General features: G+C 43.8%; 2 protein-coding genes across 2 annotated transcripts in view; one reads left to right on the forward strand and one right to left on the reverse strand.

The window, feature by feature from the left end:
* Window positions 1–4,521: 4,521 nt before the first annotated feature.
* On the reverse strand, window positions 4,522–8,214 carry ppp1r11 (protein phosphatase 1, regulatory (inhibitor) subunit 11). Its single transcript, XM_069681913.1, has 3 exons — window positions 7,946–8,214; window positions 6,548–6,656; window positions 4,522–4,717 (listed from the first exon to the last, which is right to left on the reverse strand). The coding sequence occupies exons 1-3, from the start codon at window positions 8,021–8,023 to the stop codon at window positions 4,533–4,535; spliced, it is 372 nt and encodes a 123-aa protein (XP_069538014.1). The 5' UTR covers window positions 8,024–8,214; the 3' UTR covers window positions 4,522–4,532.
* Window positions 8,215–9,237: 1,023 nt separating this feature from the next.
* Window positions 9,238–14,288, forward strand: part of vars2 (valyl-tRNA synthetase 2, mitochondrial) — a 14,863-nt gene continuing 9,812 nt past the window's right edge. Inside the window, exons 1-13 of the mRNA XM_069681644.1 lie at window positions 9,238–9,426; window positions 9,568–9,769; window positions 9,847–9,928; window positions 10,028–10,128; window positions 11,509–11,630; window positions 11,709–11,775; window positions 11,990–12,087; window positions 12,176–12,257; window positions 12,811–12,930; window positions 13,263–13,371; window positions 13,454–13,542; window positions 14,080–14,170; window positions 14,259–14,288. The exon at window positions 14,259–14,288 is cut by the window's right edge and continues 98 nt beyond it. Coding sequence (XP_069537745.1) covers window positions 9,581–9,769; window positions 9,847–9,928; window positions 10,028–10,128; window positions 11,509–11,630; window positions 11,709–11,775; window positions 11,990–12,087; window positions 12,176–12,257; window positions 12,811–12,930; window positions 13,263–13,371; window positions 13,454–13,542; window positions 14,080–14,170; window positions 14,259–14,288 — 1,180 coding nt within the window. The 5' untranslated portion in view covers window positions 9,238–9,426; window positions 9,568–9,580. The remainder of the gene's footprint in view (window positions 9,427–9,567; window positions 9,770–9,846; window positions 9,929–10,027; window positions 10,129–11,508; window positions 11,631–11,708; window positions 11,776–11,989; window positions 12,088–12,175; window positions 12,258–12,810; window positions 12,931–13,262; window positions 13,372–13,453; window positions 13,543–14,079; window positions 14,171–14,258) is intronic.

Raw genomic sequence — 14,288 nt, forward strand, 5'->3', positions numbered from 1 at the left:
GAGACATTCACTGTTTACCTGTGAGACATTCACACTGTTTACCTGTGAGACATTCACGCACTGTTTACCTGTGAGACATTCACGCTGTTTACCTGTGAGACATTCACGCACTGTTTACCTGTGAGACATTCACACACTTTACCTGTGAGACATTCACACACTGTTTACCTGTGAGACATTCACGCACTGTTTACCTGTGAGACATTCACGCACTGTTTACCTGTGAGACATTCACACACTGTTTACCTGTGAGACATTCACTGTTTACCTGTGAGACATTCACACACTGTTTACCTGTGAGACATTCACACACTGTTTACCTGTGAGACATTCACTGTTTACCTGTGAGACATTCACACTGTTTACCTGTGAGACATTCACTGTTCACCTGTGAGACATTCACTGTTTACCTGTGAGACATTCACACTGTTTACCTGTGAGACATTCACACACTGTTTACCTGTGAGACATTCACACTGTTTACCTGTGAGACATTCACACTGTTTACCTGTGAGACATTCACTGTTTACCTGTGAGACATTCACACACTGTTTACCTGTGAGACATTCACACACTGTTTACCTGTGAGACATTCACACACTGTTTACCTGTGAGACATTCACTGTTTACCTGTGAGACATTCACACTGTTTACCTGTGAGACATTCACACACTGTTTACCTGTGAGACATTCACACTGTTTACCTGTGAGACATTCACACTGTTTACCTGAGACATTCACACACTGTTTACCTGTGAGACATTCACACTGTTTACCTGTGAGACATTCACACTGTTTACCTGTGAGACATTCACACTGTTTACCTGAGACATTCACGCACTGTTTACCTGTGAGACATTCACACTGTTTACCTGTGAGACATTCACTGTTTACCTGTGAGACATTCACACACTGTTTACCTGTGAGACATTCACACACTGTTTACCTGTGAGACATTCACTGTTTACCTGTGAGACATTCACACTGTTTACCTGTGAGACATTCACTGTTCACCTGTGAGACATTCACTGTTTACCTGTGAGACATTCACACTGTTTACCTGTGAGACATTCACACACTGTTTACCTGTGAGACATTCACACTGTTTACCTGTGAGACATTCACACTGTTTACCTGTGAGACATTCACTGTTTACCTGTGAGACATTCACACACTGTTTACCTGTGAGACATTCACACACTGTTTACCTGTGAGACATTCACACACTGTTTACCTGTGAGACATTCACTGTTTACCTGTGAGACATTCACACTGTTTACCTGTGAGACATTCACACACTGTTTACCTGTGAGACATTCACACTGTTTACCTGTGAGACATTCACACTGTTTACCTGAGACATTCACACACTGTTTACCTGTGAGACATTCACACTGTTTACCTGTGAGACATTCACACTGTTTACCTGTGAGACATTCACACTGTTTACCTGAGACATTCACGCACTGTTTACCTGTGAGACATTCACTGTTTACCTGTGAGACATTCACACTGTTTACCTGAGACATTCACACACTGTTTACCTGTGAGACATTCACACTGTTTACCTGAGACATTCACACTGTTTACCTGTGAGACATTCACACTGTTTACCTGAGACATTCACACACTGTTTACCTGTGAGACATTCACACACTGTTTACCTGTGAGACATTCACACTGTTTACCTGTGACACAGGTAAACACAGAGCCCAGACTTCACAGACGTCCCGTTCACGCCCTCAGCACAGAGCTGTGCGTGATCACATCCGACTCGTGTGTCAGTGAGTTTAATCACAGTTGAAAACTTTATTTCACATTAAATCTGCTCTCATTATGCTCAACAGTATATACAGAAAGGTGCATTACAAGAACGATGTACATATGTAACAATGTGTGTAGATAATAGTACATAAAGTGATGGAGTAATGAGCCGAGTGTGAGAGACACTGCTGTCACGTGTCTGAGACTGAAGAGGAGGATGAAGCTGTACCAGGTGAGTCACAGAGTCATGCACCTTCACCTGTCCTGAATGTTACACACTGTATGTCAGCCAATCACAGAGCACCGCACCCTCCTTCTTTAAACAGAGCTCAGTCAAAGTATTGTTTTATAAGTGACACGATGCATCAACAGAAATCATCTTTCCTGATTGGTCCACAGACACTCAGCCCGCCCCCACCCTCTGATGTCACCTCTGATGTCACTCATTCAGAAATGCAAACTACGCTTCAAAGATTGTCCTGTTCATTTATCTACAAACCAACAAAGCTAATGAAAAGCACACAAACCAGCACTCGCATTAATCACAGAATAAACCAGAGTGATGTATGACGGCTGAGCACACCTCTGCAGGTGCACCACCTGTCAGTGTGTGAGCTGAACTACCTGTCCGTCTGCCTGCCCTCGCTCTCCAGCTCACACGAGTTAACTCTTCCACCACAGGTTCAGGACTCCCCTTTAAGCCTATTTGTTTTTAAATGAAAGCATCACAAGTATTAAAGTCTGTCGCTGCAGGCGTCCATCAGAGCCAAACGTGCGCACATCGTGTCACCGCCTGTGATTCAGACTGATCCAAACAAAGTGAAGCAGCCGCTCGTTAATGTCTGCAGCATGACTACATGTTGGTTGTTAATCAGCTGTGATCTATATTCTTTATAACTACATTAGTAATAATGCAAAACAAGTTGTAATGCTGCTCCATCACAGTCTTTCTTGATGACATCTGCTGCCCTGAAAGCTGATCAACTCACTTATTCTCCACATATGAAGAGCAGGAACCAGGGCTCTGATGGGGCTGAGACAGGATCATGTAGTTATCATGTGATTATGATGTTTGCATGTGATCTGTCAATAACTGAAACTGAAATATGACGTGTGTGTGTGTGTGTGTGTGTGTCCGCTCTCCCTCTGGTTCTCTCAAGTATCCGCAGCGTTAAGACCAGTCAATAAATAAAACCATGAACACAACGAGCTGCTCTGTCTCCGGCTCTGTCCTCTCTCTCTCTGAGCTGCAGAGACGCGCTCAGTCAGAAAGTCCAACCTGCTGCTGCAGCGTCACACTGCACTTCCTGTTTGCTTCACAGCTCACTTCACATCACTGCTGTGAACATGTTCCACAGAACTGTTCTGCTTGTTTCCACTGAAATGTTCTGCAGGGATTTCATGTTTAACACTTTCACTTTGATTTGTAATCACGTTAGCGATCACACGTGTTTTAGCTGCTGAACGGGGGAGGGGCTTTTAATGAGGCTAACTCAGACATGCTAACAAGACTACATCATGTATATATGAAGTAAACATATCCTCCCAGTCTTAAAGCTGCATTCTCTCCAATGTCCAGCAGGGGGTGATTTCACTGAGGTCTGATCCTATAGAAGTCTATGAGAACATGCTCCTCCTCCTCTCCTGATGTATTCCCTCAGTAAACATGTTCCTAATGACTTTATGGTCTCAGTCTCTAGTCTCAAGTCTTCTTCAACACAGCATGATGTTCATTTAGTCACTGATGCTCCCATTGAGAGTCACACAGACCAGGAAGAGGGGAGGGGTTAGGGCGGGGCTACCTGTGATTGACAGGTCTCTATTATGTACCTGAAAAATGTTGTTCAGATTTGAGTTGAGCTAAAAGAAACTCTGAGGAGTCGGCTGTTTTTCTTGACGCAAAATTACCGTCACAGTTACTGTGAATTATGAATGTGACGTGCTAACCAAGCTAGTGTTAGCTGCTAACTTAGCATATTGCTCTGCAGAAGCTAAAAAAACAAGATGGCGTTGGCCAAAGTGCCAAGCTGGATGTTGTAGTCCACAAACCAGAGGAAGCCCAAATAACTATTTATCCTTCTTTAACCTGCTGGTGTTTAAAACCTGCTGCAGAAGCTTCAAACTGCCTCGTGCATGTTGTCCATGTTTTAGTTGTTAACAGTAAACGTTTAGTTATCATTGACTAGAAATGCAGGTGTAACTGCACGCTTATGACACAACCTGTGTTTAAAACAAAAGACAGAAATGAACTGACATTGCTTGAGTGGTTTAATGACCTAATAAACCAGTTTAATTGCACACTGGTATATATTTTAGTATAAACATCTTTCTGCAGATTGATCGCTGACTGGAATAATAAGAGCAGAGAGATGTTGTCCCGTCCTCTGACGTGCTGTGAAAAGTCCTCAGCAGGGATGTGAACCGTAAACCTGTGAGCTTTGTAAAAGAGCTGAAACATGCAAAAAGATGGATTCTGTTTTCATCGCAGCTCGTCTCCTCTGAGGAGACTTATAGAGACGAGCAGGTATCATGTTACATCACTCAGCTGGAGGAGTACTGAGCATGCTCTCAGCTGCTGAAAGCAGATTATTAAATGATGTTTTTCAGAGCAGCTCAGACGCAGCTGGACTTTCTGACTTTCTGACTTGTTACTGAATGCAGCGTCCGGCCTCCCCCCCCACCCACCCTCACTGATGGAGCTAAACTAAAGACAGAGTGCAGTTTGTATACCGTGTGAGAAACCCCTCACCCCCCCTCACTCAGCCTCATTAGTGTGTGTGTGCCCCTCCAGAGTTTGGGGGCCCCGTGGCCCCCCGGCCCCCCCTCTGTCCGTGGTCTCTCCTGCCGTGACCCAGGATGCAGTGAGCACTGCCGCAGCCTTCATCATCATCTTCTCCCTCACTCTCAGAGGACGACTCTCCGAACTGTCGGGGCTTCTCGTAGATACAGCAGCCTGGAAGACAACGCTCAGGGTGAGGACTGATGCAGGTGATGCCTTCACTGACTTGCTGTGAGCTCTGAGTTCTCAGCATGATAATTAAACTACAGCAGGACACCTTCAAACGTTCTGCTCAGGAATAGAAACTAAAGAGAGCGGGAGGTAAAAATAGCTTCAAGGCTGCAGCTGGATGTGATCAAACTGAGTCGAGCATCAGGAGCTTTTCACTTTTTAATCTTCATCTCTGTGAAGGAGATTAAAGCTGAATGAATAATGAATGTCTCCAGCACTGATACACTTTGAACTCTGCATTAGAAATCGGCAAGCATTTCTATTGCCTACATACGAGTCTACATGCAAGCCTACATGCGAGCCTACATGCGAGCCTACATGTGAGCCTACATGTGAGCCTACATGTGAGTCTAAATGGGAGCATACATACGAGTCTACATGTGAAACTACATGTGAGCCTACATGTGAAACTACATGTGAAACTACATGTGAGCCTACATGAAAGTCTACATGTGAGCCTACATGTGAGCCTAAATGGGAGCATACATACGAGCCTACATGTGAAACTACATGTGAGCCTACATGTGAGCCTAAATGGGAGCATACATACGAGCCTACATGCAAGCCTACATGTGAGCCTACATGTGAGCCTATATGAAAGCCTACATGCGAGCCTACATGCAAGCCTACATGTGAGCCTACATGTGAGCCTATATGAAAGCCTACATGTGAGCCTATATGAAAGCCTACATGTGAGCCTATATGAAAGCCTACATGTGAGCCTACATGTGAGCCTATATGAAAGCCTACATGTGAGCCTACATGCAAGCCTACATGTGAGCCTACATGTGAGCCTATATGAAAGCCTACATGTGAGCCTATATGAAAGCCTACATGTGAGCCTACATGTGAGCCTAAATGGGAGCATACATACGAGTCTACATGTGAGCCTACATGTGAAACTACATGTGAAACTACATGTAAGCCTACACACGAGCCTACATTTTTAATCTGTGACCGTGTGTTTAATTGCACCTTGATTGTTTTATACTGTATATTGCTTTTAATGTCTTGCTATGTTGTTTTTACATGTAAAGTGTCTTTTAGTACCTTTTAAAGCGCTATATAAATAAAATGTATTATTATTATTATTATCATTACTACATACAAGCCTACATATGAGCCTACTTACGAACCTACATACGAGCCTGCATGTAAGCCTACATACGAGCCTAGAGTTGTGATTTAATTTCTTTTTAGAATCTTGAACAGCTTCAAACCAAAGCTCTTAAATCTGCACAACCTCGTCTAAGAGTTTAAGAGTCAGTGAACCATCATCATTGATCAAAGAGTTTAAATTCTGCCAGAACATTTTTTTAAATCAAATTTTGTTAAATAAACACACATTTTTTAGGCTGTCATCATGTCATGTCTGTTCACACGTCCTAGAACTATTACTATGATTTTATGGATTATTGTATGTTTGAACATCCGGATCAATCCTCTGAGCAGACTGTAAAAGAGTTACTGATTTAAAATCCAGACTGTGTATTTGACATAGTGTCATATTCTGCTGGATTGGTTTGCAGATGTGGCTGGGTGCAGCAGTCACACTGTGAGTATGATGGAGTCTGCTGGAGTCAAAGTGACCACAGATTGTCAACTTTTTTCTGCCAGCCACCGATCACAGGATGTCCATGGACATGTTGATAAAACTGAGAAAACCTTTCAAATAAAAACATCTTAAACAGATTCAAAGCAGCAACGAGAAGTCTCTCCCGCTGCACCTAAAACCTTTATCAGAGTTGGTTCTCAGGAGGAAGGTGGACTCACACTTTGAGGACCTTCTCCCCAGGTGCTCGTTGTCGACGGTGTCACTGGACCACTCCACCTTCTTCTCAGTCTTCTTCCTCCTCAGCTTGATGGTCAGACTGCGTCCCTCCTGTGAAACATGAGGCAGAGACGCTGCTGCGAGATACTGATGGAAACTAGATGTTTAATGACGGAGGCATTAGTGGTATAGAATCAGGAGACGGCCAAGCACAACTGTTGGCACAAAGATGGAGGAACACTGTTGTCCAAAATATAATTTACCTTCATTGGTGCCAAAACCAAACCAGGACAACGGACTGAGACCAGAAGCACACGAACAGGTGGATGATTGTCCTCAGTGCATTCACTGTTTCATTCACACTCATATCTCAGGTCTGAATGTGTTTATGTGTAATTGTGTATAGAGCTGCAACGTCTCAATGATCGAAAGTTAATTAATCACTGAATAATTGGAAAAATCAATGAATCATTTTTGAAAGCTTTGTTGGTTCCAGCTTGTTCAATGTGAGGGTTTGCTGCTTTTCTTTCTTATTTCTGACAGTGACTGAAAGCGTTTTGGTTTCCAGCTGCTGCCTCGAATAAAGAAGCAAAGGAGCATTTTTCTCAACTTTATGACACTTCATAGACTGAACGAATAATTGATTAAACTATAAATAACTGATAACAAACATAATTAGAAGTTGCAGCCATAGTTATGTGTATACAGTTAATGTTATATTTAACTATGTAGATGCCAAATTGAGCTGAGAAGCCAAGAAGATTCTCATGACCAAGACAGCAAATCTTTTTTTGCTAATTCTGTTCAAACTGTAGGGAACAAAATATGTAAGAGACAGCACGAGCACAGACCTGGTTGTTACACATGCGCATACACTGATAGAAAAGGAACCAGCCCAATGAGGATGTTATGAGTCAGCCAACACCATCTCTGTCTGCGGATATACATTAAGACATTAAGCACTTTAGATCTTACGAAGATGGATTTTAAATCTTTGTGCTAATGATGTTCTTATCGCTGCTTTTAATCTGTTTCTCCCATCAGGAACTGGTCCAGAACCGTGCCAGAGGCGTTACTAACGTTTTAGTACCGTGATTCATGTTTACACATACTGTACCAACACATGCTGTTGCTGTTATGTCAAAAGCACTCGGGCAGCATCCTCAGAGCTCTGCTGTTTTAATGGAGCCTTAACTATTGAACAGGTTCGGCCTGGTGAAGCTTCAAAACGCAGGGCTGAAATCCTGTTATTCTACTGTCAGACCGATGACATGGACACTGTGTTCCAGCAGCGCGGCCTCATCTCTGCTCCCTCTGTATTCTGCTGTATCACTGATTATCAGAGCAGTGTAAAGCGTATTTACTAGCAGCCCTTCATCATCATCATCGTCATCAGTTACCTGCTGGGGCGGCGGCGGCGTGCTGGTCTGAACCGTCTCCGTTATCGTCTCACTTGATGTCCCTGGAACCTCCGCCATACCTGCGCCTGCTGTGCTAACACTGCCGTTAGCTAGCTTAAAGATGTAAAAGAACCGGAGTCCCTAATAACAGTTACTTTAATAGAACGCTTCAGTAGCTACAACGACTTACGTCGGTTCTCTAAATCATAAACTAATAAAATTGAAGGCTGTTAATCTGAAGACTTTGAGCTGTTGATCAATTTGGTGGGATGTGGCTAGCACACAGACAAGCTGTAAAATGACCATGCATTCACGTGGTGTCGGAATAATCGGAAATGTGAGAACTGAGAATTTTCCAACTGAAAAAGTACAAAATACAACCCAGAAATTCAGAGAAATGTATGATACCTGAGTTAACCTATTTGTTCGTATCAATTCATGTCCTGCATATCGATTATGGGCTCACTTGTGATCTGTAATTTATTTTAGATGTGAAACCACTGGTTACAGAAGACGTAATGTAACCTAGATTAGATCTGAGTAAAAATAAACAAAAGATTTATAGTGTTTTTGTGGTGTCCGTGTTGTTTCCATATTAAAGCTCTTGAACAAACCGAAGTCAGAAGAACGACTTTCCAACTTGGGAAAAGGGGACTACTCGAGGACCACGTGAATGCAGCATTAGCGAGTTAGACTCAAACCGGAAGTTCAAAATTTCAACTTCAGAACGACATGTCATCTGTAACCTGTCTGTAACTGTTACATATCACGTTTGTTTTAGTTTTAATATGCGCTCCTTTTGTTAAGTATTTGTTCTATTTAAACGTGTCTTTTTTCTATTTTATCTATGCCAAGTGACAAAAGACTGTTTATTGTTGGGCTTCTTTTTTTTCCATCATATTTTTCTTTTTTAGTAATTTATTTTCTTTAACATCCATCTATTTTGATAAAGATTGTTATAGTATACTATGTATGTGTCCTGATGAGTTTGTACCTCGGTATCTTTAAAGTGTGTTCAATAAAGAAAGAGCTGTAACAGTATACCATGTCAAACCACGACGATATATCATAATATTTTCTACGAAAAGAAGCAGCCGTTGGAAATTTATATAGCATTTTTAGTGGACACTGTTTCTTTTCTTTCATTATTCCTTAGCTTTTATTGCTTTATTTTGAAATAAAGGCAGAACGCTTTATTTGTTATTTATTTTAACTTGACAGCAGTAATGTCGCGGGGAATCTTTTTGCAGACGGACAGCAAGTACTTCCGTCTGTCAGAAGTTTAGGTCCGTCAAGAAACATCGTCCTCATGCTGAGGATATAAAATATTACAACAGAGTAATATTAAATGACACAGTTATTACACGTGGATACAGTTATATACTGTTTACATAAATAAACGGATTCCTAGAAATTCACTTTCGCGGGTTTGCAGTAAATAGGTAATTTAGCTAGCTTTAAGGTCGTGGCAGGCATGCTAGGTAAGTTAAATCAGCTCACGGAAATATTAACTTTCATTGTGGATAAAATATTTGCACGTGTAGTTAATTTATAAGCTAGCTGTTCTGAATTAAAAGAGGACTTTTACATGACTCTGTTTTTTCTGTCTGTTTCGGGGTTAGTGTGTTATTGAGGATGTGGAGGGCAGGTTGTGTCCTGAGTTTGAGGCTGATAGGAAGAGGAGCTGCCAGACTCTGTTCAAGCCACCCACCAAAACCTTCCTCCTATTCCTCCTCTTCATCTCATTCCTCTACACGGCCCAAAGCTGAGAAACAGAAGCGGAGAAGAGAGAAGGAGGAGGCCATACTGTCAGGTCAACACACTGTAAGTGAGAAACATGCATCAGGAAAAGAAAGCTGCTGTAAATAAAACTCTGACCATTCTTATGTTTTTGTCTCCAGGCTGCTGAAGATAAAGCAGTGAGGTGGAGTGAGAAGCAGAAGATCGTTTACTCTGCTCCAACTCCTCCTGGGACAAAGAAAGGTGACTGACTTCCTGTCACTGATGTTGGACAGTTCAAGGGCCAGTTTCTACCTGTTGTGATTCTCGACAAACTTAGAAAAATGTTCTTTTTCTTTGCAGACACCAGCTTGCCGTTCCCCTCCGCCTACAGTCCAGATTACGTGGAGTCCAGCTGGTATCAGTGGTGGGAGAAGGAGGGACTCTTCAGGCCAGAGCAACATGTAAATATCAAATCAGAACAACTTCTTAAATGTTCCCTAAACGAGTCTTTGGATATAAAAGAATCCAAAAATAACTTCAATGTTACTTTTAATACTTGTTTCCTTTCTGTCATATATTGACGTTGATGTTTTGGGAGCATCTCTTCCTGGGGTCCGTGTTCAGATAATATACATATAGGTGATAATGTACTCTCAGTTTATACACTGAAGTTACAACATTAACATTTCATCCCTCAAAAAAAGAACACAAAAACCCATAAAGAACATGTCACATGTGGCATAAGACAGAAGAAGTCATCTTTAATGACCCCCCCCTCCTTTGTACTGCTGTTTATCACGTACTCAGGAACAACCTGATCAGCTCCAAGCTACATGACTACCCTGCTGAGCCGTGCAGAAGTGTCCAACAGAGGGTGACACAATCCCTGCCGCTGCTGCGTTATCTTTTAACATCAGCATGAAAACTGTGAGCCTGGCTTTGACCTGACTGATTTGTTTTATCATTATACAGTTATAACTACAGTCATATACAGTCAATGTATTACACAGTGTGCGTGTAGAGTACGGTGATCGCTCAGCGGTCTTTTTTTAACTGACACTCGACACTGTCATGGCTCTTGTTACACACCGCACACCGTGAACTTGACCTTTGAACTCGACTGGATACGTTTCTGGAGAAAGGCTCATTCATACACAAGGACAGACAGACAGACAAACAGGGATTCTTTCCTTTGAAGTCATATTATTCTGCTACTTATGGCTGAAATGCACCAAATGTGTCAGTCCGACATGATCACATGTTCACCAGACGTGTTTGCTATGATCACATCAGTATCAGGTTTGTTAAGGCTTTACAATGTTCCCTCATTATGACGGGATTGTTTAGTTCTAACAATGTGCTGTGTAACTTTTGTTTTTAAAGGTGCTATATGAATAAAGCTGTTATTATTATTATTATTATTATTATTATGTAGCTTGTTATAATTTGACGCATTTTATGTAAATATGTGAAGCTTTATCTCGTTATTTAGTGGAACGATTGACCTTCTATCAGGATCGATAGTTCCCTGTTCTACCGTGATCAGGTGTTAATAACACAATAACAGCTGAGCTGCTGTAGAGCCGAGTGTGACGTCACCCAGATGAACAGTTCTGGAGATATTCAAAACACTGACAGGCGTTCTGTCCTGTGTCGTGTCCTTAGTAAACACACTTTATGTTATGAAAAGTTCCTTATCAATAAAGTTTTTATTCTAACTTTCAGTAATTTAAAGAAAGTCACATTTGATTTCAGTTGGACTTTAAGGACAAAAACACCAGTGAGCAGCTGAGTCACTCTGTCGGCTCTACAAACTTTAACCTCTAACTTCCCGTCATCAGGAGACGTTACCTCAGGCGGTGGATCGGACCTTCTCTCTGTGTATCCCTCCTCCCAACGTGACGGGGACTCTGCACGTCGGCCACGCGCTCACTGTGGCTGTGGAGGACGCTCTGGTCCGATGGTAACTGACAACAACATTACAGTACGCAGAGTGTTGTGTTAGATTTTGCGATGTAGTAATGAATCTGCTCTCCATCAGGAGGAGGATGCAGGGCCACAGAGTTCTGTGGGTCCCTGGATGTGACCACGCAGGTATCGCAACGCAGGTAAGATAACTTCCTGTCTTCTTCCTCGTCTTTTAGGAGATCACAGGCTCATATAGTCTGTTTTTCACATGCACAAACAAGGGTCGAGGGTAAGAGTTGTCTGTCGCTGTAAGTGTTCCTCCTGTTCATCCTGAGCCTGTCCGAACACCGGTCCAGTGTCAGTGACAGACAAAGCGATGTGACTGTACGAGCTGTGTTCCTCTGTGTGCTGCAGAGCGTGGTGGAGAGGAAGCTGCTGAGGGAGCGAGGGAAGAGCAGGAAGGACTTCAGCAGGCGGGAGTTCCTGCAGGAGATGTGGAGATGGAAGAACGAGTGAGTGTTCACCTCATTCTTACCTGTCTGCTGTTTCCACACACTGTCTGAGTGTGTGTGTGTGTGTGTGTGTGTGTGTGTGTCTCAGGAAAGGAGACGAGATCTACCAGCAGCTGAGGAGACTCGGAGCGTCTCTGGACTGGAGCAGAGCCTGTTTCACTCTGGATCCAGTAAGACTTAATCTACTTCCTGTTTCAGTACCAGTACATGTGAGGAGGTTTAAAGAGATCAGACACATCGCCTGATGGAGCTCCCACAGCCGGAGGTTATGTAATAGATAATGGATTAATAAACTGTGTTAGGAGAAGAAGAACAAGTCTTACCTGCAGCCTGTCTGCAGCCTGTCTGCAGCCTGTCTGCAGCCTGTCTGCAGCCTGTCTGTGATGTCCTCACTTCCAGGTGAGGTATATTACATGGTTGTTTGTGTCTCCTGGAGTTGAAGGTTGCCAGCTAACGTTTGTAGCTCCTCATCAGCTCCTGGAGACGAGTTGATTCTTCAACATGTCGGGTTCATGTTCTGATGACGGCTGGCTCTTTGAAAGAAAGGTGTATAAACTGGTGTCAGACGGGAGCCACAGGAGTGACGGCGACAGGCTGCTCGAGTGACAAAGTGACAGTATAGAGAATGCTCTCTGTGGATGTAAAGGACTAAAGACTGCAGTAGGATTCATAGTTATCATAGTATGAGTATCAGACTGACGGTGTGCTGTGATGTTTCCTCAGAGTTTCAGCACAGCGGTGACCGAAGCCTTCGTCCGCCTCTGTGACTCTGGTCTCATTTATCGCTCTGAGGGCCTGGTGAACTGGAGCTGTGCTCTGGAGTCGGCCATCTCTGACATCGAGGTGAAAAGAATCTCTTCACTGAATAAGACGATGAAGGCTTTACCACGCGGGGGGCATGTTGAGAGGGGGGTCTGTGACACAGAAGCTCAGGGAGGGCAGCAGGTGGACGCTGAGGCGCGTGTCGACTGCATGAGACGGGACGGAGCCATGTTGATCACATTCATACAAACACATGCAGCAAACATGAGAGGACTCCGCCCTGGTCGCGGCTCTTCTCTTCCTCTGTCCACCTGCTGTTCCTGAGCTTTTAAAGCCTGCTTGTGTAATAAAGAACAAACAGTTGTAGGTGTGTGTGTGTGTGTGTGACCTCTAAAGGTGTGTGTTTGTGTCAGGTGGACTCTCGGGAGCTGTCTGGACAGACCCTGCTGTCTGTTCCTGGATATGAGAACCAGGTGGAGTTTGGGACGATGGTGACCTTTGCTTATCCTCTGGAGGCTGACGGTGAGTGTGAAGCTGTCACACACGTGCGACATGTTCTGCTGCTCTCATGTTGCTCTGATGCCGGCTCCTTCCTGTGTGTCAGATGGAGAGGTGTCTGTGTCCACCACCCGTCCTGAGACCATGCTGGGAGACGTGGCTGTCGCTGTTCACCCTGATGATCCCAGATATCAGGTGAGTCGCAGTGTGTAATGGAGGTCGAGGGGGCGGGGCAGTGAGATCATGTGATCAGTCAGTGTCTGTGCACAAGTCCAATCAGCTAAATGAACGTTTAAGTTAATCTAGTCTAAATCCTCTGTTTGTATTTGTTGATGATAAGAAATGACCTCATAAGATCCCACAGCTTGAGCGGTTCCCAACCTGTGGATTGAGTCCCCAGGAGGAGTCATGTGATAAATGTAAAGGGTCACTGGGCGGTCAATGTGGTCGAGACGAGTAGCTCGAGAAGCTGGAGAAGCTGGAGAAGCTCGAGTAGCTCGAGAAGCTGGAGAAGCTCGAGTAGCTCGAGTAGCTCGAGTAGCTCGAGTAGCTCGAGAAGCTGGAGAAGCTGGAGAAGCTCCCTTTGCATCATTAAAGTCTGATGTGTCGTACTGTGAGCCTGTAGGTGTTCAGTCACCATCAGTAAAATGAAACACCTGACAGAGCCTGAATAACGCGTCACGACATCACGTCGTCATGACATCACGGCGTCCTCTCTGTCCTCTGTCTCAGGCTGTTCAGGGGAAGCAGGTCAGACACCCGTTCAGCGACAGACTGCTGCCCATCATCACCGACTCTGAGGTGGACATGAACCTGGGAACAGGTGAGAACAACACTACGATGTCATCAGAAGCTGCTCCTGCACACGCTCAGTGAGAACCTGCTGTCATGTGATCTGTGTGTGTCTGCAGGTGCGGTGAAGGTGACTCCTGCTCACGACC

Source organism: Semicossyphus pulcher, unplaced genomic scaffold, assembly GCF_022749685.1.
Source record: "Semicossyphus pulcher isolate SPU_LCO1_2020_fin unplaced genomic scaffold, fSemPul1.0.p SCAF_5, whole genome shotgun sequence".
In the NCBI taxonomy this organism is placed as follows: domain Eukaryota; kingdom Metazoa; phylum Chordata; class Actinopteri; order Labriformes; family Labridae; genus Semicossyphus; species Semicossyphus pulcher.